General features: G+C 38.5%; 1 protein-coding gene across 6 annotated transcripts in view; it reads right to left on the bottom strand.

Annotated features, from left to right (window-relative positions):
• Positions 1-25,458, bottom strand: part of SATB1 (SATB homeobox 1) — a 91,854-nt gene that overhangs the window by 53,809 nt on the left and 12,587 nt on the right. Inside the window, exons 1-5 of one of the 6 annotated variants that reach the window (XM_077787181.1) lie at positions 19,243-19,790; positions 16,131-16,366; positions 12,179-12,355; positions 11,256-11,382; positions 10,406-10,529 (exon numbers count right to left, since the gene is read on the bottom strand). In XM_077787181.1, the coding sequence (XP_077643307.1) occupies positions 10,406-10,529; positions 11,256-11,382; positions 12,179-12,355; positions 16,131-16,341 (639 nt within the window). In that variant the 5' untranslated portion in view covers positions 16,342-16,366; positions 19,243-19,790. Of the gene's footprint in view, positions 1-10,405; positions 10,530-11,255; positions 11,383-12,178; positions 12,356-16,130; positions 16,367-18,916; positions 18,938-19,080; positions 19,100-19,242; positions 19,791-25,458 lie in introns of those variants that run through there. The other 5 variants (XM_077787207.1, XM_077787204.1, XM_077787201.1 and 2 more) reach the window with 5 other exon arrangements.

The following is a 25,458-nucleotide window of genomic DNA, read 5'->3' as shown; positions in this document are numbered from 1 at the left end:
TATGGGAATAGAGGTAGCTGGGGTCTTGGAGACTGCACAGACTGGTTTGGTGAAAATATGAGACACCTTCAGCATTCCTCTCTGGAGAATTGCTTTTCTTTCCAACCACTGTTCCAGCCAGGTCAGAGCACTTCTGCCTAGTTTCAAATCTGGGATGATCATCCTAAATGAATGTGCTTTCAAATACTAACCTAATGCAAATGCTTTGTGTGATACAACACATTTTAGACCTATTAATGCATTAAAGTCAGCTTTGTGTACAATAAAATTTTCTACAAACCTGCAGTATATACATACTCCTGATAGAGATGTTGATAATTGCATTATCTTCGCCCAGCCACAATGTTTGTTTTCATTTTAGTTTTTGCTTAATATTACCCACCATGTTAAAGAAGATTTCCTTTCTGGGAAATAGGACATGATTTTCAGCAAGTCTCTTCTCAGATTCCACTGTTCTGCTAAGCAAAGCATCAAATGTCTGGCATGAAGTTGAGCCCTAAGGCACAATGTCCAGACAAGAAGTCATCAGACTCAGTAGCACTAACAGTTGTCTTGCTGAATTTCTTTTAGTGCTAAGGATAAGCCTTCACTTTGATCTCTTTTCCATTTTCTACATAAGTTTTTGCAGATTTTTAAAGTCAAAATAGGCCATTTTGAGCATCCATTTTGGAATCTACATAAAATGAAATCCTAGAATTTCATCCAGCAATTCCCGAGTTCAGCCAAGTTACTAGTGGCTGAGCTAGAGAAATCATCAAGTATTTATCTGAAGACTTCTTGTGCTGGATCTTTCATCACATCCATTGTAATCTCTTTTTGTGACCTCTAAATGTACCTTTCGTGCATCTTTTTTCTTTCTTTTTTTAAATGTATGACTAGCTTTTTGAACTCCATTGATTTTTGCTCCTAGAGAGTGCATTTCTCATGCCTCTGATTGCTTGCTTAAATACCCCTCTAGTGCCAAATGTAACATCTCTTATCTATCCTTTGTTTACAGGGTTAAGTCTCAGTTTTACTGTTTCACGCCACATGCCTCTTTATGAGCCACATGTATAGCTGATTATTCTTAATCGTATAGACCCAAATTCTATGAGGGATGTGCTGCTAAAAGCACATGAACACATTTCTTTCTGTACTGAGAAAACCATAAAATTTGTCAGGAGAAAATTAATTTATAGTATGAAATTCACTATGGATTCTTAACTTTTGCTATTTAAAATTGTAAAGGTGACATTGTAAGCAGCTGTGTTAGTCCATGTATTAGTTTTGCCTCTGTGTTGCTATCTTTCACTAACAGGAGTTTGTGAAAGTATAAATGCCCTGAAGAATTCATAAAAAGATCCAAGATTCAATGAAGGTATCTCAGAAGAGAAATGTTCCAGCTAGCTTTCATAAGGAATATGTATGTGCACTTTAGGGTTCTATTCTAGGGTTCTACTAAATGCTTTTTTTTAGTAGTCATTGCATTAACGTTAAAATATACAATTTTTTTAAAAAATTAGCTGAATTAAGACTTAGCACACAAAGATCCTCCTTACAAGAAGTGCACAGTAAGGAACACACCTTTAGGAGCCTGGGGATGTGTGAGCTGGCACATATCTCTTGGTGGAATTTTATTGTGAGATATATATAAATACACACAAAACCCTTAAAACTCTAAGGAAGTCCCAGTATACTGATTCAAATACAAACAGCCTAGGTAAACTTATGGAGCTGAAATCTTCTCTGTGGCTCTAGAAAGGCCATTGATACCAATGATACTATCCTTCTGATGGGTTTTGTGATGATGAAAAACTGAGACACATGCAAAGGACATTGGTATCAATGGCCTTTCTAGAGACCCTGACAGTTTACTGTAAATTATCAAATCCCTTGGAACAGAGGCACAACCAGGCACACTTTTCCCTCTTCTCGTGCAAGCTTATAGAAGAACTGCAGTTCTGAGTGTAGGAAATCTTTGTACTTAAAAAACAAAATAAAAATAAATGAGACAGGTGTATATGAGGAGAACATTTCATCCTTTCCCACCTCTGGGGAAGAGAACATTTCCCTTTTGAGCAGTTTATTCCATGGCTTTGAGTGAGGCACATCTGAGGTTGCTACTGTCCTGAAAAACCTGTCCTCTGATCACTGCTGCAAGGCACCAGTGGAATCTGATACCATTTGTGCTGTTTCTTAAGGAAGTATCCGAAGAGACAAAACTCACCCTTGCCTTAGAGTTCTCCTACCATTGTTATTGGATATAAAAAAGAAGAACTTAATTAGTAATTTAAAAAGGAAAAAGTGGTGATGGTGGGGGAGCAACCTTTCAGAGTTTTGCTCAGTCTGAGAAACTCATCTCTTTTCTTCTAAGTTATGATTATAGCGAAGGCATGCAATGAGGCCGGTCTGACAAGGTGAGAGTTCCATGTCTCTGAGCACTGCCTCTCAACAAGTGGGTCCTGTTTGCTTTTGCTTCTGCCAGGTAAAAATTATTACCAATGCAAGTAATTTTTCCCTGGCTCATCTTTATGCCTACACCCCTGCGTCCCCTAACACAGATGTACCTCAGCTTCAAATCTGCTGATAGTGACGCTACAGCACCTACAGAATTTGCTCAGCTTTTGGGTAGGTTTTATAACCACGCTGATCCCTGTGCCTCCCACTACTGCTAGTAATAACTGAACCAGTCAGAGAAGGTCTCTGCAAACCAGTCACAGCAGTGATTAAGATGTAGACATACGTATCTCCTCGCCCTTTAAATAGAAGGCTTAATTGGCGATGTGGATCGCAGCTTTCTAATGGACAGAAATTAAACTCCATTTAATTCCTGAGCAGACACTTCCAATGCACAAGGTTTACCACACATTTGGAGTGGGGAGGGAGGGGGGAAGGAAGGAGCCGCATGCACAACTCTCTCTACCTCTGACAATCACTGAGGAAAAGCAACATGAGGACCAGAATGGCATAAGTGTGGCAGGTGTGAATTGACCTGCACTGGCAAAGCTGTGAGCTGGGAAACTTGCAAATCACATGATTGTGCAATACTTGGCTCCAGTCAGTGCTATCGTGTTCTTTATTAAAAAAAAAAATCTTAAAGACATGTACATCAAGTTAAGGGATTAACTGTCAAGTGACATTACTGAAAATAGAGACAATATATTTCTTTATTGTTAATGAAATTCAGTTAAAAGTGAAGGAAGTGATAAAGAATGTACTGTTTTGTAATGTATTTTACATAAGAACGTAATATAGAAAGGGAAGTGCAATTAAATCTTAATGTGGAGTTTTTTATTTTTAGTTTATCATCTGGTTTACATTTTGAGCCCCTTTGCAGCAGTAAATTATGCTGGCATTTCTTAGGGAATAACTGCCATTTTAATTTAGTTTAATAAAATAACTGACAGAAAAGGGGGAAAATAAGCAAGAAAAGACAGTGCTCCCCCCCCCAACTCCTTATCTTTAGCTAAGTATTCAAATGCTTTCTATATGAATTGTCCGTGGTCCAACTCCAGTACCATGTAATAATACAATACATTACAACACAGTACAATACAATCTTGGGTTTCTGTAGCGCCCTTCATGCAAGCATCCCAGGGTGCTTTACAATCATTATGAGTTAAAATTAAAACTGAAGCACATACAATTCCTAATAGAATAATTTTAAAAATGCTAAACAGAACAAATAACTTTTAAGTCTAGATTTAAAAGTCCCAACAGCCAAGCTTTCCTTACTTCAATTGGCAATGAGTTCCAAAGCTAGGGAGCAAAGCGACTAAAGGCTCTCTCATGTTATGTTAAAGGATCTCTCATGTTGTTTATACTTGTGCAGTACTCCACAGCCAAAAATTTGCCAATAAGAAGAAAAAAAAAATATTTATTTGCAATCTTGCTTTAAAGAACACTGGAGAAGTGGTTTGTTAACTCTCTAGTAAAGTTATGGAAAAAATAAATTAATCACTTGGCCATGACTGTTGCTAAGAGTTATGCAAGAAACATGAACGAATATGAATGAATACAAAATCCTGTAAAGTGCATTATTTGACTGCCTCTTAACCCACTAAATTTACCCAGAAGAAAACAAAAAAACCAAACAAAACATGGTAATGTGTATATGTGTATCTACAAAAAGAAGAACATCACTACAAATACTTGATCTATATACCATTCTCAGGAGCACTGAGTGAAAACAGAAGTCAGCTAGGGCTCAGTTCTACAACACATGCATGCTCTAGGAGGAAAATGTATCAGAAGAAAACGTGCTGTGTTTCTTTTGCATCCCGTAACTTCCCTAAAACTTGAAGTCCATATGATGCAGATACTCATTCATGTAACAGTTCTCAAAATTGCCGAAATACAATAAAAAACGGTTGGTAGTCAAAGTTGGACACAGTCTCAAAAAAGCATTAATTTTTTACTTTTCACAAGAGAGCCTGGTGGAGGACAAGTACTTATAACTCCTGAATTTAGGAGTGTAAAAACAAAATTAGAAAAAAATAAAACAACAAGAACAGCAACAAAACCAAACCAAAACAACCTTCAACACTAGCACCATTCCTCTATTGGACTCCTCCACTTTTCAGAAGCAGAAACAGAAGACCACATTACAGCACGGATACCAAGGGACACGCTGACATCTTACAGATTCCCCTGAAGTCAGATACTGCTTTTATTTGAAGAACAAAATATGTTTTCCCCCTCCTCCCACAATAATTTCAGGCCTCATAACTGATTTGGAAAGTGACTTAATATCCTTGTTATACTTAATTCTAATGAAGAGGCAGAAAAAACCAGCTATATATTTTTGCCTTTAATAGGATGCTGCTACACAGATAAAACAGTTGCAGACTGGCATAGCTTTAACCCTGAGATTGTTTAGGTGCATCTAAAGAACATAAATCAATGATCAAATGATCAATTGATTGAAAGGTTAAGTACCCTGTGAATATCCTCACACAGCTCTACCCAAACACCTCTTGCAAACATCTTGTCCATCCCATCAGCAATAGGCTCTGCATTGCCTATTCTATCTGGAAGACTAAAAATTCTAGGCACAAATTTTAATAGTTAATTGCAAATGCTTTAAAAATCCAGATACCATGTCAGCTTGAAGAGACATCACAGTGAATGCTCTTGAGCAACTCGGGGGGTGGGTTGAAAAGCCCTGCCTGCCAAAAGCTGAGCCCAGGCCCTCAAGGATTTACTCCCCCAAAATAATTAATGACATCTTTAAAATCTAAAGTACAGTAACTTCTAAAGCAGAAAAAAGAGCTGCATTCCTTACTCAGGTTATTAATTATTGGGGGAAGGGAGGAAGACAGAAGAGACTTACAAGCAACAAAGAAATCCAAGGACTTGATCTCAGGTCTAGGCAGGTAAAATTGAAAGGGGAGAGGGCAAAAAACACCTTTCGGTTTAGTAAAGCATGAATCAAAAACTGCTCATAAAAATTATATATTCTGGCAAGCCTTAATAGCTCATTCCTTGATTATCTATAGGTACAGAAATTTTAATTTTAGCAAACGCAACTTTTTTGGTTAGGATTTTGGAAGGGTAGATCAGAACAGCAGTGTGGAAATGTGAGAGGATTTCTATTGAGCTGACTATTTGCTATGATGGCCAAATGCTTCACATCAGGTGAACTGAGAAACACTGATGTTCCAAGAAAGCTTTCTGTCTGTTGTCTCTGCCAGATCATATAAAGTCTGAACAAAACAGCATGCAAATTCAGGGCAGGGTATTTGAACAGAAAGGAAAATATATGATCTATACTGTGCCCATGTCAGGTAAAGAGAATCATTCACTACAGCCTGAAAGCTCATTAAAAATGCAGTCAGTATAGTTATATTTGTCACAAGTGCAAAGCTATGCAGACTTGGGTATCGTACCAGCACTTGTACTGTGCATGCATACGTTTCATGCAATGCAAGCATACATCCCTCTGACTGAAATAACGCTATTCCCTCATCACCAAGAGCAAAATTATGTAAATGACATTATAAGCGGGGGAAGGGGGAACACACAGATATCTTCCAAAAATTTTAAAATAGTCTGTAAATTACTATGTCCCCAAGTATCACAGCCTCTGGATACATTTTTTTTAAATACTGCATGTCCCCTACAAAATACTGAACAAAAAGCCATTGAGATTTCAGATTCTACTATATATCAGACCTGGAATTTCTCATCTATAATGTACTGACTTGTGGTTGTCCTGAGAGTCAGACTAGATAAAAACACTGTCAAAGGATGAGCAAAAGGGAGGGGGGAAAAATCCCCAACCAAATACATTCACATTTCGGGATACTACAGGGTAAGAAAAATAATACCTTGCTTCAGAAGTGCTTTTGCAGTGCTTTGTCAGTGCCTGTTTGTGAATACTAACAACAATCATTTAGAATATCTTTTTGTAGAAAAAAAATCAGGCAAGATAATACCAGTAAAAAAGTCAATGTCATTTGATCACTGTCATATTTTTAAAGCAGTGCCCAGATACTAATTAATCTCTACAATCTCTTCATTTGGTAGGTGACTTGTTATCATCTTTTCATGGAAAAGGTTGCAGGAACTCAAGATAAGGGATACATCTAAATGTTCAAAAGAACACGATAAGTTTGTTCTAGAATTATCAAAAGGATTTCCTGTTCTTTTCTTAGACCAATACCCCATGTTGCTCTCCTCTTCCTCATAAAAGTTGATCAAACCATATATATAATACTTATATAAATACACAGAGAAACAAAGATAATGTATTAATTCAATAGCAGCAAAAGAGAAAAAAAACCCCTTATTATTATCAGAATAAATATATAATACAATAGTATTTCAGTTATTAACTGTGGAAGTAAGAAGAAACTTCTGCACTAAAAAACAAAACAGAGCAAATCTGTGAAAGTGAAATATGAAAATGCTAAGAGTAAGTCAAGACATTGAAGGACAAACATTAAGTAAGTAAATGCAACTCAGCTGCCTGCTTGCCTGATAACTTTAGAGCAGCTCCCAAAAGGCTGGAGTAGAGCTTCTGTGCAAGGGTTTGGAAATAAGAATTGATGGTAGAACAATTTCTTTACAACCCTTTGGAGACTGAAGAGCCAAAACTGGAGGGAAATGAGATCTAGGCCACTCACGAGATAGACCAATTTAATGGAATGCACAAGATGGCCCAAAATTGAGCCCTAGATTAAATTCCAAGTTACCTTCCCCATCAAGAGAGGTCTGGAGAGGAAACAGAAATGAACCAAGCTGTGTGTATCAAATGCAAAAGGTCGTTCAGTCGGCATCTGCACATGCTGCCAGTTTCTAGCAATAAAATCACAAACCTGATGTAAAGAATGAAAATATGCACTTTGGTGCATAATTCAGAACAGGCTTGGGCTTTCCATGCAAAATTTGAAGTGTCCTTTTACCTTGACTGCTTGATACCAAAAATCTGAGGCTAAATGCCTGAACGGCTGTTTGCAATTCCACAGCAGTTCAGAGGCGCGCATTTGCTCCGGTCCATCCTAAGCACTCCAAGTCATGTTGACAGGGATTTCCCATGATGTGGGCTCATACACTGAGCAATAAAACTGACCTTCAGGAGTGGCCACACAGTCACAGAGTGAGAATTACAGCAGCTTCAAAAGGACCATGTATTCAACTCTCCTAATGAGAGCAGCGGTATTTTATCAAGTCATGAAGAGTTCCTACCTTTACACCTCAAGGTTTTAGTTGGACAAGAAAATAAATGGCTAAAAAAAAACCAAAACAAACAAAAACAAACAAACAAAAAAAAACCACCAAAGCCCTCTAGAAAATAATAATGTTAAGTTTTCAAGACTCTGTAATTCAAACAGATTGGTTATCAAAGTTTTGTTCATGCATTTTCAAGTTATTAAGTATGTCTGCACTACAAAATAGCTGGCTTGTTTGCTTTTAGGTTTTTTCAGTATATAGAATGCCAGTATTCTGAACAAATATGAGAAATTTTTAAATATACAAAATGCAAGATTGCTTCAGAAAATAGAGTAAGCAAAGTGAAAATGGGGCTTCAGAGATGTCATGCATTGAGCACAACGGCCTAATTACTTTAAAGCAAGTCCTCCCATACCTACACAAAACAGAGTATTGCTAATGACAGTGACAGAAAACGATAACTACTCTCGTTTCCACTTTGAGTCATTTTTCCGTGGTTAATAAATTATATCCATAACAGTGTTAATAAGTTATGGTACAATGTCACTGCATTAGTTTGCATTTATGATGAAGCACTTCATATGGCATTACCTATACCCATGGAAGAACATAACAGGAGAAAGCCTTTCTCTGCTCTCAGAAGAATTTCCTATGCTGGCACTTTGATTGATCCCCTAAATAAATGCTGTCTCCTGGCCTCTGCCTTGCTCTTATTTCTCACCTCTGCTGCAGGAGCACGCCATGGCAGGGCAATTCAAAAACTTTAATACCTTTAATAAAACATTGGCACTCTTAAATCAGTGCCCTTTGCATAGGAATGATATACAAGGAGTTAGAGGTAAGGCAAATATGGGAAGTATTCAGATCAATTTACTCATGTGAAAAGGACACTGTCAGATCAACTCATCTTCCATCAAGCTCCCAGAGGGAAACAGGAAGACTTTGACTGATGGGCTCGTGATCAACTACTGTAAAAGCTTGTTTTTCCAAAAGTTAAGAATAAATAAATATATGTACTTTAAGCTTAATACAATTTGGTTTTTAAAGAAAAAAGAAAAGCAGCAGCTATTTAAATTCTTGCAACCCAACTATGGCAGCACTGGTGAAGATAGAGATGGCAAAAGTAATAAGCATGCTTTTAACAACAGGAAGAAGCTTACGGCTTTAAGTATATTCTTTTACAAGTAAAGAAATACAAACCAGCAAACACACTGTCCCAAATCAGAGTTCTGTAGTGTGGAGTTTTAGTCATCTCAAGCATTAACTTGAAGAGCTGCTATTAAGATAGGTGTTTTTTTGTCCATTAAAGTTATTACATAAAAATTCAATATAATTTCAAAGAATTTTTTTAGAAGAATGCAATTATTGAGTTGTCTCCAGTACTATGATACTTTCTATAGTAAAGTAATCCTTTTAAAAGCTTTTTTTCTGTTTTATATATAAAGAAACTCCTTCATGAAACACAATATCCAAATAGAAATTAGATATTCCACCTCAATAGAAATTATTTGCTTTCCATCAGTATCAAGTAAAAAGTAGCACTATTAGATTAAAACAGAGAAAAGTCCCAAGTTATCTGCAGTCTCCATAAACCAGCAGTGCAAAAGCTTACATGCTTTTACAGTAGGTACATATAAGATAACTTTGTAGACATATTACTGGAATGGTTTGCAACCAGTGAAGATAATTTTGATTATTTCCACTTCAAAACTTCCTATATTGGAGCCACATCACTGAAAACAACCTAACCGTAGGGGGAAAAAAATGTGATGGGAAACAAGTCTGCTAATCTCTTCATGAAAACTAGACAGAGGAGGAGAGTAGTCTCCTGTAGATTAACTGAAGTCTTTCAGAAACAAAGACTCCAGTATCCTAAGCAAAAGAAATAACATCCTTATAAAAATACCTTAATGTAATTTCTCTTTCTCCCTCCCTGCCACAACTAGCATCATTTATTTGTATATTGAATTCATCTCCACTGTGCCACAATGAAATACATTTTAAAATTTAAAAGGTAAAAAAAAAAATACCACGTTCCCACCACAGCATCATTGGACATCATACTGCATAGATAAATGAGTTGTGCCTTTGCAGTAATTTGACAAGAGAAGAACAAAAAGAATGGCAAAAATAGAACAATACAACTAAGGTTTGAGGAACACATCAGTTCAATATTTAGCAATGCATAAATTGAGGTTTCATTTTTGTTTAGGTATATTTTGATTAGAACTAATAAATGACTGATTTTTCTTTGGTTCTTTGCAACAACAACATATCACCCGAAGAGCTTTATTCTTTATTCCCTTCTCATATAGCATGCCAAAGACTGTCTCAGTTTATGAATTAGCATTTAAAACTACTGTAGGTTATCTAACAAGTATTCAGATTCAATAGTACTTTTGACAGCAGTAAGTAAAGAGCCTTTTAACATCTTGAACACTTGTGCTTGAAAAAAGTAGTTGCATCAAAGCAGTTCAAAGACTGCAGACAAAAACCAGTTAAAATCCAGTTTGCTGTGAGATGATTTTAGTGTGGTGTAAACAACCTTTCACGACTCCCCATGGGAAATGTTGTAAGACTATGTTCAAAATGAATCAGGCATATTTATAAAGATCATGAAGTGGTCAAATGCATTTGCATTTTTGGCAGATCCACTCTACGGGTACTACTTGCTACAGTCTGTAGAAATCTCAAATCTCACATCAACGTTGCCTATATTGCTTTATTATTTATTACATGTTATGCTAAGTACCTGCGAAAGGGGACATTCCTTGGCCAATGAACTCTGGTTCATATCCTTCAGTAAGTCCTTCAGAGCATTTCTTACTGTTGTGTGAGACCATTGTTCAGGAGGCAAGTCTTCTAGTTTAGGGCAACTATTTCAAACACAGATTAGAAAAGGGATTATTACAAGATTGCATCCTGCTGCAGAACATTCCTTTAAGACAGACAGATTTCATTTTGCGCATCAAGCAGATGCATCTGGAGATTGCTCTCGGTCTCCTGATTGTTCCGATTAGTTAATTACTTTATACAACACATCTGCTGTATTGATGCATGAATTATACATCAGCTGCATGTGGCGACTATTTTTTCATGTTACTTCTACCTTCCTGCTCTGATGCGCTTGGTAAAACAATTTAAGGTGTAATGCTTTCTCACGACTGATCATGAAAAACATTAATATATTAACCATTTTTTCTTTTTTGTTGCTGTGAAATTTAAGAACCTAGACAGCAACAATAAGTGCGAGCAAGTCATTCTTTTACAAAATGCACACAGATGGTACTGTTCATGATATGCAAAAATATTTTTCTCTTAAGTAAACTTTATGTAAAATGCCTTCTTGTAATGCATCATTTAATTGACTAAAACGCAATATAGTTTTAATGAGATATCCAAAGAAAATCTATGTATCAGAGCTATAAAAGTTTTCTGCAATAGTATACTGTAAGTTAAAGAAGAACTAGAGTAACTAAAAATTAATTTAGGCAAGCCTTTGTACTTTGAGCACAAAGCACAGTGGGAATTAAATACAAGCAATATTAACAGTTAAGAGCAGACAAGTAACAGTTCACATCCCAGAACTGTATATGACTTACCTGTGTAACTGGATTTTCAGTGTGACCACATGATACACGTCTTGCAGCATGTCTGCTACCGTAGCATCGGGGGCATCTGTCACATAGGAGAGTGGAACTGGATTCCACTTCCCAACCTGGATAAGCCCTGCAGGATTGTAATTTTCGGAGGGGAGGGGTAGTGAGCAAGAAGGGCAGGAAAAATGGAAAGAAAGTGATTTACTTAATTCCTAAGGGCAAAAGAAATATCTGATTTTAACAAGATCACCACCTTTGTTTCTAACCTCTTAAATCTGGCAAAACAAAAGAACACCCCCCCTCCCCCTCCAAAACCCCCACCCACACACCACCAAGGATAGGCCTTATCTATATTATGAAATTATACAAATGCATTGCAGTAGAGATTTTATTAATATGTATAAAAGTATATTTTCCTAAGTTCCCATGAATTCAATAGGACATGATATAACAGCATTCCTCTTAACAAATTAGTAAGAATTTTGCAATGCAAGAATTGAGAGAAAAAAAATTACTTTGCAGTCTATAAAACCATCAGACACAAAATAAAAGAAACAGAGCTGGATATTCAGTCATAAATGCAAGTTGACTCTCAACAGTCCATCTGCTCAAATATGCTTTACACTTCCTTGTGGATCCTCAGTGGAGCAGATTATTAAGGTCAATAAGCATACTAATGATTCAGTTGAATTCTTTTTTTCTTCTTTAAAACAAAAAAGAAAAAAAAAGGAATTTACCTCCATATTCCCCATGAACAAAATATGCACTAACTAAATAAAAACACATCAAGGAAAAAAAATACAGACAGAATCTGCAAGAAGTTTAAGAAGTAAAATCTGCATTGCATTCCTGAAAGAAATCCTGCCCATCCCCCAAGACCCCACAAACAAACACAATTCATTGTACAATTTCATAATCTTATTTACCTTTTGCTTGGGCAGCAGAGCTGTGAGAATATCCAAGAGATAGCAATGCCATTTCAATCAGCTGGTTGAAAAGCATATCCTTCCTCACCAACACAAATTCTGCATGCTCCTCCTTAGAATCATACTCAATGGCATTTTCATAATGTTCCACTACACAGAAAACTGGAAGCATACTTCCTATTAAAAAGATTAAATTTAACATATTAAACTTGAGTTATAGTAGAGTAGGTGGGTCTATACAGAGTTATGTAAATAAAACCTGTACGAACAGGCAGAGGAGGCATCAAGAATCATCACAAATATTTGATCAACATATTCCCTGAGTCCTTTCCCCTCACCCTCCCCAAAAAAAGAGAAAGTTCTATAAAACATACATCTCCCTGAAAGGCAGAAATACAAATTTATCTCCCTTGATCAAATGCAGATTTAAAGAATTACCTTCTATACAAATAACAAGGTTGACTGAAGAGAAGTTGATTCTCTCTGTCCTGCCTGATTTGTTGTGAGTAGCAGGCAGCATGAGAACCTAAATACATACTGCAGATGTCTTCACTGTAAGCCATTTTAGTACCAGCCACATAATTTTGTTAACATTAAAACTTTCTTAGTCCTGCCAAAAATATTTAATTGGTTTCAACATCAGCAACAAATCACCTTGTGTGTTATATATTCACTCTGAAAAGAGTACACAAGGAAAGAAGGCAAAAGTTAACACTAATTCGTGCTTCATTCACTGAGTGCAATTGAGCACAACTTTCACTCGCATCTTTAAGGAACAAATCATGACTTTAGTGCTGCTTTAAGAAGTGTACCTGCAGTTTTCAGGCTTATTTTTGTTGTTCTTCTTGTTGTCTCCCGCACCTTACATCCCACAACACTATTTTAGCATGCCTGAAAGTTAATTACTAGTGTCCAGTTTTGTAGCATCATATGGCAAACCCTTCCATACACTGCACAGAATATTAAGCAAATCACTTTTTTTCTTTTTGCCTTTTTTTTTTTAATTTAGTTTTGTTTGTTTTTTTCCTCTCTTTTGATGACAGAGAGAGAGAAGTAACAAACTACCCAAGCCGGTTTAGGGACAAACTCTCTCATAGCAATCAAATTCCTGGACATTATGAAAATCCCTCCCAGCCTCCCAAATGGACATGGATGACACAGTGACCTGTGGTTTTAAGTGCCAATCCTGCTCTGCTGTCTGCAGCAGCACAGGTTAGGATCTCTTAATGACAGAAAGCAGAAGGGTTAAAAGGAGATGTACAGAACTGTCTTATGGCAGTCTGCCAGAGGGGTATCATCTTTAGCATAAATGATGACAAGGGTTATTTTAACAGGGCACCCAGGAACTCCAATTAGTCCTACAATGTTAATGCCTCTATAACCACTGCCCTCTAGACTTATAGAAACCTCCTAACCTGCTAAGGTGCACCAGACATGTTGTAGTCTAAAAGGAAGCTTTACTCTTGACAATACAGTAAGACCACATCTGCTGATTTGTGCTCTAACGTATAGTAGGAAATCATGATAAAAAAGATAGCTCCTAAGCACGTATATTTAAACTACATCTGTTCACCAGAGAGCCAATCTCTGGCAAACAAATCCCTTCAGGCTTGCAAGGAAAAGCTCACAAACTCACTCCAGTTTGCCCAATAGGCTCAGCATGAAAGACTGAAACACAAGAGAAAAAGCTTGCCAATATTTATGTAGTGCAGGAAGGAGATTTTTTTTTTCTTTTTTCTTTTTAATTTTATTTTTTTTTTTTGTAATCTGAGTGAGACTGGCCAGGAAGGGAGAGAAGACCAAAGCAAAAGCAGTACATGCAAAGCAGTGTTTATTTCACTGGTTTTAAATAAGCTGTGGACACATACGATTCATCTGCAAAAAGGTGGTGGTTTGTTTTTTGGGTTTTTTCTCCCTTTCAGGCTCTCACAATTGATGTTTCACCTACTACCATCTGACACAGAGTAAGGGCTCAAAATTCTTAAGCAGTTTCACCAGTAATTCCTGAAGATAAAGTGTAAGCAAAGCTTCATTCTAACAAACAGCGCAGATACATCCTAAACCAGCTAAAACATATTTGTTCCTCCCCTTATCAGCTCCTACAAATTAAGCTATGATCAGACACAACATACATGTACTTTGCTGCTTATCAACTCCTTTTTTTTGCACGGTACATGGTTTCTTCAGTTGCAACATTTTGGGAAATGTGTTACTTTAAACAATACAGGAGAGCCTCCTGGCCAAATTTTGAGGCACAGCATAGATACACAGAGGTGGATCCCAGTAGTGTGACACAGGTATCATCTGACTACAAATCAAGCCACTAAATCTTTTAGCAAACTGTCACTAGTGTCCTTCTGTTAATGTGAAAAATGTTATACAGGAGAGCACAATCTCAGCTGGCTGATCACTCCTGCTAGTACTTGGCAAGACTTCCAAGTGCAGCAACTTCATAACCTTCTAGTATTAAAGGGGAGAGCATTGGTCAGTGCTCCCTGCTAAAAATACAGCATGATTTAAACCTGAAGGCAGTGTTAGAGCTTTTGCTGAAGGTTTACAAGTCTGTGTAAACAGCACGTCTGCCATAAGGAGCACTGAAGTCTGTAGAATCCTTGTCTAAAACTGTCCTGGCATTAAAGTTTGCTGTGCAAATATCACATAATACCAGAGACAGCTGAAATCTCCTATTTAGGAATTTATGGAACTTATATGTTTGCAGGCGTCAGAAAGTCCTTTTTATACAGCCCCACTGCTTCACTGTACAATGTTAATGCACTCTGCTTGAAAAGCCGTAATAAATTATATTTTTAATGCTCTTACCCTGGCTTTCTTAAGATGCATACATTCTTGGCAAACAATCAATAAATAGGGTAATCATGAGCAGAGGCCAAAGAATTTGCTGAAGTGCTGTTTTTCCATTTTTAATAGATAAAGATCTAACAATACGGACTGCTGTGTCTGTTCATTTCAGGATCAATATATTCTTTGTTTTCGCCAAACCGAGGAAAAAAATAAATGATTGTACGATAAATGTTATGCATCAGACACAATGAAATTCCTCTGCCTTCTAACTTTGTGCGTTTAATAGTCTTGGTTGCACTTTGCTTAGCAAATACAAGAAAAATCTGGATTATAAACATAACTGATTACACTAGGAAAAGTAGAGGCTGTTTTAAGATATATGTCAAATTACATGCAGCAGATTTCGATTTAAATTAGCAAGCCTGCAGGACATGGTCAAAAAGACTTACAAATTTTGATAAGTAAAATTTGCATATTATTGTCCATTAAAAGTATTTTTAATGCAAACAAAAGCCATCCATATACAAACATCAATGATTCTAAATGTGCCTTTTCCTTGTGTAAATGTCTAATTACAGCAAACCAACCACTGAAAAATATGACACCCAAGTTGTTCATTGTTCAATAATGAATTGTACTTAAGAAAATAAACTGCGAAGATTGACATCATAAATGACTTTTCCAATGTGATACCTAAAGATTTACACTCTCTCCTTTAAACCAACTTGCAACTGCTATGGAAATACTGCTGCCCTTCCAATCATAGCACCATCATTAGGAGGAAAGGCGAGAATTTGTTTTGGGGGTTCAGTATTTACTCTTATATATTTTCGCATTTCTTAGCCCAGCGCTTACTCAAAGAATTAATGCACCAAATTACTTACATTTCAATGTAAGAATTTGCTTTAATCACAGCAGCTAGCCATTACCTTAACAAAAATCAGACTCCACCCTGAAAAGCAAGATGCTCCACCCAAGAATGAACCTTACATTTCCCAAATGTGATTTATATCAGAATTGGGAATAGATAGTATTTTAGAATGGAGACTTTAATCTTGAAATATAAATGAAGTAGAGTCTGCAAAAGTATGCTTTCCCCCCGAATATTATAAATCGTATTTCTCTAATGCAGAATTATCAAAAGTGTTACCTTTTCTAATATTAGTTTTCATCAGGTGTCCAGAGTGTTTTAAAGGCACTCCTTGCATTTTAGTTCCTGTACTTCCAAGTCTTCCTCTTCCTAATGGGCTCCCATTCTGTTCCAAGCGCGCAATTTTGGCTGGTGGACCCTTCGGATCGCTTACATTGTTAGACATTTCTGAATGTTCTTTCCCCTGAGTTGCCTCGTTCAAATGATCCATACTCAGTCCCGCCTCTAAAGATCACCTGCCATGATTAAAAAAAAAATATATATGTTGTACACGTGTGCGCATATGTATACGTACACAGCCTGCACATGTACAGAGACAGATATATATGTATCACAAGCTCATAAAGAAGAATAGATAACTATTTTAACAAGAAAGAAATGCTTTTTTAAAAAGAAACAAACTTATTCTTCAAAAATTACCTCATATCCCAGCTTACAGAGAGATTGTATCATAATCTAGTGGAATGTTTTTTTAAAAGCCAACCAGAGTACCTCTTAAAAAAGAATTTTAAAAAAATCTTTGGAAATATTCTACTAAAACCAAGAGAGTCGAAAACTCATATAAGTGATGATGATTGTCAAGGTGTGTGCTCCAAGACAGCAACTGCTACAAATCTCACAGAAAGGTTTGTTATTAATCGCGGATATTTTTATTGTGGAGAGAGAGAAAGATTCTAATGAAAATTTTCTTTATCTATTTGATTATAAAATGGATGAACAACAATAGAGAGATTGTTAAAACTTTAGTTGAAGAAGCAACAGATTTGTTAAGAGATGTAGACTATTATCCATTTACAATTCCTCTCCCCCTTAAAAATAGAAGTTAGAAAAGAATTTGACATTTAACTTCAGAAAGCAGTGGCGGGAGATGGTAGCTTTTGAGTTTCCTTACCAATACTACCAATATTACACAAAGTTTATCAACTTTTGCAAGGTTCAATATATGCAATTTTTCAGATATTAAGCTTCAAGTGTTAAACAGAGTAGTTTATTCAATTAAGATAAATAACTGAATTGTTTCTCACCAAGCATAAAGCTGGGGGAAAATCCTCCACAATTTCTACAGTACTTTTGATGCCCTTAAATATAAAAAAAACCCCAAAAACTGGGTGATGCTGACACAGCTATTTGAAACCAAAAAAACAGAATTTCAATAGTGAAGTAAGAAAACACACGCTTGTACTTCCCATATTATAAACTTTGGAAACCTCTGTCCATGAATAACAATTACAGTTAAATCACTAAAAATCTCTCAAGCCAACAACATAACAGAGTAAATTTTAAGGATTTTTGCCATTCATCAGAACCTGTTTTGCCAACTATATTAAAAAACCTTGCTGAGAGCAAAGGCATCTTTCTGGTTATGATTTCACCAATCAATACTGTTCTGATTGTTAGATATTTTATCTACCTTTCCCTGACAGGGAAAGGTATAACTACACAGACAATTATGTTTTTTATATATATATATATATATATATATATAATATAATCACTAAGGACAGGTCAACAGACATTAATCTTTGAACTAGTATTTACATTAGCAAGTACAAATACTAACACTGGGGAAGTCATATTTAGAAAGACTGGTGTGAATCGGATAATTGCTACTTTTCTTTCAGTTGCCTAGTAATTCAATACATTTTCTGCACATTTCATAGCCAAGTTATCAGAGCCTAAATATCTTGGAATCTTTATATATATATATACACTTCTATGTCACTAGTACACATGCCAGTGATAATTTTACAGACTATTTTTTTTTCTTGTTTGAATATCACTCTGTTTTTCCCGATACGGTGAAGAAAAAAGGCAATGTATTAATTTGAACCTTTATAAGCAACCTCAAGAATGCAACCAAATAGACAAAGTTCAGACAATCATTATTTTTCCTTATGCTGTTAGGTGACAGGCTAAGGTTCACCATTCATCTTTATCGCATCTGTTTTAGGTCATCTGTCTCATTAACAGTAAACATGCCTATTTTAGCCACTTTTCAAAAAGAATTTTTTTAACTGTGCTAAGTGTAACCTAAGCAAAGAATTTCAGACTCAAACTGTTAATATCTTCCAATATTTCTAATAATGCTAACATACCACAGAGCTGCTATTCTGAGACTCGTCTATCTCAAGAAAAAGAGGATTAACAAAAAAAAAAAAAAAAAAAAAAAAACCAAGAAAACAAAAAGGGGTGTTGTGTGGGGGGGAAGAGTTAAAGAAAACACACAGAAAAAAGCTACGAACAAGAAATTCCTCATCACTTTTGGCAACTTCAGAAGTACACTAAGGCAGGAAGGTTCTTTGCTACAAAAAGTATCTAGTCATCATGAGTCAGAATCGCACTACATCATGTATAGTGAATAAAAGTGATAGATTGCCACTTAGTTAATATACTGACTGCAACCAAAACACCAAATGGGTCATTTTCGCTTGGCCTGAGAATACCCACCCATCGGCATCCTTTCACCGCTTAGTCATCTTGTAAAAAGCTTTATGTTACAAAGCAAAATTACATGCACATAAAACACCTAATTTACTCATTTAAACTCCATGCCCAAGGCTAAAGTTCACTGCAACCTCAGTTTGGAATAGTGATGAGCAACAACCAGCATGGCCTGCCCAGGGAGAGGGTGGCAGGAAAGACCTATCATCTCCGCCGGTTCCAGGCCAGGAGTTTCCCCGGGTTTCGCATTTAGGCATCTTTCACAACTACAAGTTTTCATCACAGATCAGTGAGAGAAGAGCACAATTTCAAGGCACAGTTTCCCGGAGCCAGCGTACACGTACAGGCACACCGCGCAATTTCTGAATGAGAGTCGGTGCCGTATCGCCTTTTGTCGCGATGTAACGCTGCCGGTATTATATTATTTCTTTCTCTGCTCCTGAATCAGCCCCCTCCCCATGCCTTTCCCCTCCTCTTCCCTCCCTCCCCCATAAAAACCCATAATCACATTTGAGAGAGGCTCCGCACTTATCCGTTCCATATGGCTCTCACAATCCAGGCCAAGCTTTCCCTGTGACCTTTTAAAGAGACAAAGAAGCAAAGTACTTATCTAGAAACAGAAACACTGCAGTTTTCTGAGTGAAATTAGCAAAACCGACCCGAAACTCACCACTTCAAAACTTGACAGCATATAAGTAACAAAAACAAAGGAGGTTTCCTTTGCAGCCCGAGCTCTTGAAGAGGAAGAAGTTCAAGACTGATGTTTTTAGGTTCCCCCCCTTTCTGAAGGGGGGTGGTGGGGGGGCCAGCAGACCTGAGGACTACTTCCCCTAATATTCTCTTATTTTTTTCTTTTTTTTTTCTTGTTGCTATTTTCCTCTAGGCGGGGAGGGGCAAAAACAGATAGCGAGAAACAGAGTAGCCATGAGCAAAAATGGCAATGGACAAAAAAAATAGAGATTAAATATCTTTTGAGAGAGCCAGTTTTCGAGGTTTAGCAACGGAAGACAGAGCTGCAGATCAAATTGATCAGACAAGTGTAACGCTCAAAACGAAGAATTAATAATAATAATAATAATTTAAAAATAAGTAGCAGGTTTAAATTAAGGTGGAGGGTGATTTAAGTCTAGCTATCCTTTCAAAAATAAAACCAATGCATAAATGATCAAGTGAGAAAGGGGGTTATTAAAAAAAAAAAAAAAGCAAAGAAAAAAAAAAAAAAAAGGCAGCTTTTCTATCCAGTGTGAAGAGCAGAAAGTCTACTTCTAGGTTGTCACTTACACTATTATTCTCCAATAGGCACCCAGAGGAGCAGCACACACAGAAGGAGCCCGCTCCCCTCCCCCTCCGCAAAAATATACACCGTAACAGCCCCCAAACTTTCTGCGGAAACCTCAGCCCCAGAGATCGCTACTGGAGATAAAAAGAGAAAAAAAAAGTGGCGAGAAAATTGCAGGAAAAGGCACTAAAATGCCACTTTTAATCTCGCCTCTGCGGTCCGGGGAGGGAAAGAAAAAAAAAAAAAAGAAAAAAAAAAAAAGGCAGAGAGGACCTGTCTCCTCTCATTTACCGGGGGCTGTTGTGCGAGTGACGGGGGGAGAGAGGGAGCGAGAGGAGGGGAGAGAGAAAAAGAACAGAGGGGAGGAAGGAAACACACAACAAGGCACACCACCACCACTACAAAAAAGTGACGAGGTTTCACTCCCTCCGAGTCCAACACCGGGAGAAATTATAATTTAAAAAAAACACCCGATCCTATTAGAAAAAAAAAATTAAAAGAAAGAATAAAAAGGAAAAAAAGAAAACCAACAACAAAAAACTGGTTCTGCTTCTGCAAAGAAAAAAAAAAAAAAATCTGGGAACTCCGAGAAGAGTTACTCGCAAGAAGGGGTAAAAAATATAAAATAGGTTGCAAAAAGCCAACAACAACAAAAACCAAGCCAGCAAAAAAATCCCCAGTAACAATTAAAAAATAATAATAATGGTAGGCTTTGTATTTTGTCTTTTTTTTTTTTTTTGGTATTTTTTAATTGTCGTTTCCCCTGGCTGGCTGGGTATGGTTGTTATTTAGGCCGGTTTGGTGGTTGTTGCTGGATGTTACATGGATATGTGTGTGTATGTGTGTGTGTCCCCGGACGGAGCTGCCTCGCTCTGCTCTGCTCCCCCCCCCTCTCTCCCTCTCTGTTTCTGTCCCCATTAAATTATTAGTTGACTCATCACTACTCCTCCTCCTCCTGCTGCTGCCGCCGCCGTCCCCTGCTCACAGCCTCCTCTCCTCCTCTCCGCTACCGCTCGCTGCCGCTGCTGCCGCTGCTTCTTCTTCCTCCTCCTCATTTTAATACAAAATAACACCGAGGCCACCGGCTTGCTTTTTTTTTTTTTTTTTTTTTTTTTTTTTTTTTTTTTTTTTTTTTTTTTTTCCCCCACAGCCTGAGACGGGAGGAGGACGCAGCCTCGCTGCTGCTGCCCGGAGCCCTTCCCCAGCGGCCCCGGATCATCCGACGCGTCCTGGGAGAGAGAGAGAAAGTGGCAGAGGAGGAGGAGGAGGATGAGGAGGAGGAGGTGGCGGTGGTGAAGGAGAGAGGCGTGGGGGAGGGGAGGCCGGGGAAGGGGGAGGGGGTCGGCAGAAGCGCGGTGGCGGAGGGGACCTAGCGAGGAGCGGGCCGGGCCGGGCCGGGCCGGGCCGGGCCGGGGGGCGGCCGGCGGCGGCGGTAGGTGAGCGGGGGGGCCGGGGGAAGAGGGCGTGCGGCTTCCGGGCGCGCACGAATTTGCAGCTCGCCGGGTGCGGGTGAGGCGGCCCTGCCTGCGCCGCGCACAATGCCCGCTCCGCGCCGCCCCGCGCCCCCCCGGCAGATGGGGCCTGCGGCGGACCGGGCGAGCCGGGGGACGGGCATGGGGGCACAGCGGCGGCACCAGCAGCGGCAGGAGGAGGAGGAGGAGGAAGAGGGGCGGGGGTGAAGGCTGAACAATATCCTGCCGGCGCTGCCGGGTGCGCCGCGCCAGCGCAGCCCCCGCCCCTCCGCGCGGAGCCTGCGCCGGGCAGGTGCACGGCGGCCCCGGCCTCGCAGGTGGGGGCGCCGCGGGGGCCGCCCCGGGCAGCCAGCGGCCCACGTGGGGAAAGAAGTTTCTGCTTCCCTCCCCTCGCCTTCGATACCGACGGGGGTGGAAGAGCAGCGCCAGCCACGGTTCTGAAAGGCGGCCGAGGCCGAGTGAAACCGGCCTCGTTCCGCGGAGGGCATCGGCCGCCGCGGTCTGGCGGCTCCGGTGGGCGCCGCGGCCAGCCGGAGCAAGCTGCAGCACACCGTGGCGGAGAGCGATACATCGCTCCGGGCTCGGGACGGCGAGATGCCACACCCCCACGACACAAAACTGCCCCTGTGTCAAGTCCGCAGCGCGGGACCCAAAGCCAGCCCTGAAAGGTGAAAGCTAAAAGGTGGTAAAGTATTGACAAAATAAGTATCTGCGAGACAGACATGGCTTTTTCCCATCATGCACTTGGGAGAAAGTAACCCAACTAGACAAACTTGAAAGCAACAAGTTTGTACAAGCTGCGCGATAAGGGAAAAATTAAACTTCTTTATTGATAAAATGCATAGTGTTTGAATAGACTATGTCTAAAGGGAAAGTTGCATCATCGACCAGAGAAAACGTGAATTACTGCATAGACAGGTCTATAACCAAAATGTTCAGGGCAGTAACTTTAAAAAAACAGACAACAAAGCAACAACCAAATACAAACATGAGACAGCAGCAAAAGTGAATAAGAAGGCTAATACCAGTCCTGTAATACACAGAATAGTATGGCCTCTGAATAGTTTGCCCTCTGAAAGGGCAAATCATTAAATCTATAATGAGAAAATTTTGCCCTACACATATTACTTACTATTAAAGAAGAGGACTACATCAAGACAAGGTAAAGAATCACATTAATGTTTACTAAAATAAGCACAAACAGCATATAGGACATGCAGGAAAAAGAAAATGGTAATAGGGCTAAACGCATGAAATATTTATCATATTCTGTAGTGCATAAAATAGATTATAATCTCAAAAGCAAAGAAATGCTGGGTTGGAAAATGAATACACTGTTACATAATACTATTATTCAAAGCAGAGCAAGTGGAGGTGGCATATGTATGAAACATGAAAAGTTGTACCTATGTTGTGTGTCTTGAAAAGGCTTACTAAGATCATTACCGAGACTGCTGAAAAGGAAAAATAAAAACCAAAACCCAAAACCAAAGAAACATGTTTCACAAAGAAAAACAAGGGAAAATGTAGATGACATCTTCCATAACATATGATCAAGGGGTAACTGTCTAGCAGGTTGTTTGTTTAGAAACCAATCTTTTTTCAACAAGATAAGAGTATTAATCGATCCCTCTTAAAAAAAAAAGTATATATCTATGTATTTCCTAATACATTTGAATACTTGGAGGAAAACTGTTAATTAATTGAATTCAAACTTTGTGGGCACAGTGGAAAATATGAAGGCATTATGTTTTGAAACTTTTCAGAAAAGCCTGATAAGGTAAACTTAAACTTCAGCAGTAAGCAACACTGGCCATAAAGAAGAAAATCATGAAGGATGTGAGAGTTTCAGCTGGCAGTATGCTACCTGCAGTATGATGGAGGAAAAGGACACTGAAGATAATTTAAGAGAAACAAGAGCTGATTAGAATAGAGCAAATATGATCTGGAGCGAGATTTGGGACTAAAATACCACCTTATAAAAATGATTACCAGATATGACAATATAAAAACCAAATAACAACAGCAAAAGATTAAAATCTTTCAAAATAACTTTTGCTTTGGTGTTCACAAATCATTCTGTTCCTGGTTAAAAAAAACAAAAACAAAAAACCAAACCAAAACAACACAATGTTTGGATTAAAATGATGTGATTAATCTAAAAAGCAGAGATGGTGAATTAAAGGAGCAGGGAGATAACAATCTGATAATACAGGAGCACAGAAGGCCTAATAATGATATTATTACGCACATAACCAAACACTGACAAACAAATATTCTGTTAATTATATAATCGTGCATATGCTTCCTATGCTTGAGATAAATGATTATGGAAAAGAACTCTCTTCTTGAAATCGCATATATGCACTAAACCTTATAAACTCCCTACCACATGGATTAATCTAATTCCCGTACACCACTTATGCCTGGTAAAGTGTTTACTACAGACTTGGAAAGCTGAGCGTGAAACCCTTGCTTTGACTAGAAAGCACGAATTACTGAAGGCTGCTACATCTTGACAGATAGACAACAATCAGATATCTCTTATCAATACCGAACTACTTGGAAATAATTCAAGATACAGATATCTGATTTTCATTTGACCTATTCCAATTTGCACTTCACTGTGTCAACTTTGATATTAAAATGTTCAGCTAGAATAAAGATATTTATAATAAAAACATATATAAAGAACAGAAGATGAATAGATATTGTCATGGATACATATGCAGGCAATCATTTAAACACGCGGCAATAGTTACATCACATTTTTCATAGCTTCTAGTCAACATACAACAGGCAAATATATGCTTAATAAAGGTTATTAATCCTTAATAAAGTTGTTGCACTGTTTTTATTATATATAAATGCATTTTGCCCTAGCTTACGTTGAAATAAGACAAATTTAAAAAGTTGGGCTGCGTATTTTCAACCCCATGGTGAATTAACTCTCGAGCAGCAGTCTCAGTAGCTGCAAAGCAAAACAAATTCTCCAGTGTGGCATGCTGCCTCAGTGCCTCCTAAAGTCTCTGTTCCAATATTTTCTTGTTCAAAATAAATTAGGAAATATGGGCCCAAATCTTGAGGCTTGGCTCTTGTGCAATGCAAACAAAAATGACCTGGCAGCAGAGCAAAACCAGCATGGCTGTGTATTCTCTTTTATCAGATTTCTTTGGGGAGATCAGGCAGATTGGCTTTTACATATATGTACTTCTGACAATGCTGAAGCCCTTTGGGCAACCTGTAAGCACTACCCCATGCTGGAGGTGATGCAGAGCGGGACAGCTGGGAAATTCTCTTCAGTGGGAATTTGAATGTATTTCCTCCGCTGCAGGCTGTGATGTGTGCACATCTATGGGTAATGGTAACCGCTGGACAGCAGGGCCATGGCAGTACCATTCCGTGGCTTTCTGAAGGTGAACATCTGTGGCCGGAAGGTGGGTGACGCCCCGGAGGGCTTGTGCCTGCTTGCCACGTGGGTTAGACAGAAGTGTGGGTGAAGGGGAAGGATGCACCCCACAGTCCTTTCCTACGTCTGCCTGTGCAAACCTCAGCGTATCACCGCTGTTGTGCCAATGCAGTCTCACAGCCATACGAGTTTTGCGCCTCGGACTGAAGTTGTTTTTCAGTCTCCTCAGACTAACTTCCCCTTTGCTTTGCCCTAAGCAACAATAGTTGCCTGACACCGCTCAAATGCTTCAACCAACCTGACTGCAGCAATTGCAATTTACATACGACCCAAGAATCCAATGCACACCAATGTGAATCACAGCATTCTGCGACATCCCCCACACTGAACTCAAAAGTTACATACCAACCTAGATTTTTTTGACTGCAACCTGCCCCAGCCTGGATAGGATGCCTGTCAAAAAGCAAAAGTGCTATGAAATGAAATTCATAGCACTGAAAGGCATCGCACACAAGCTGTCGTCCCCTCTCACATTTTGCATGAGCAATTTTTGCTCGTTTGTGTTCTCTCACACACCATGTCCTGAAACAGTTACGTAAAATGAATATTTAACTTACGATAGTCAGCTGTAAACTGATAGTCAGCTGTTGAACTGCACTTTATTGGTTATTAAGTGAAGTAAATTATCCTTACCATATTTGTCAGAGGTGAAAAACCTACATATAT

This window comes from Lonchura striata, chromosome 1 (assembly GCF_046129695.1).
Source record: "Lonchura striata isolate bLonStr1 chromosome 1, bLonStr1.mat, whole genome shotgun sequence".
Lineage (NCBI taxonomy): Eukaryota > Metazoa > Chordata > Aves > Passeriformes > Estrildidae > Lonchura > Lonchura striata.
The sequence above is the reverse complement of the archived record's forward strand: the minus strand, read 5'-3'. Positions and strand labels throughout refer to the sequence as shown.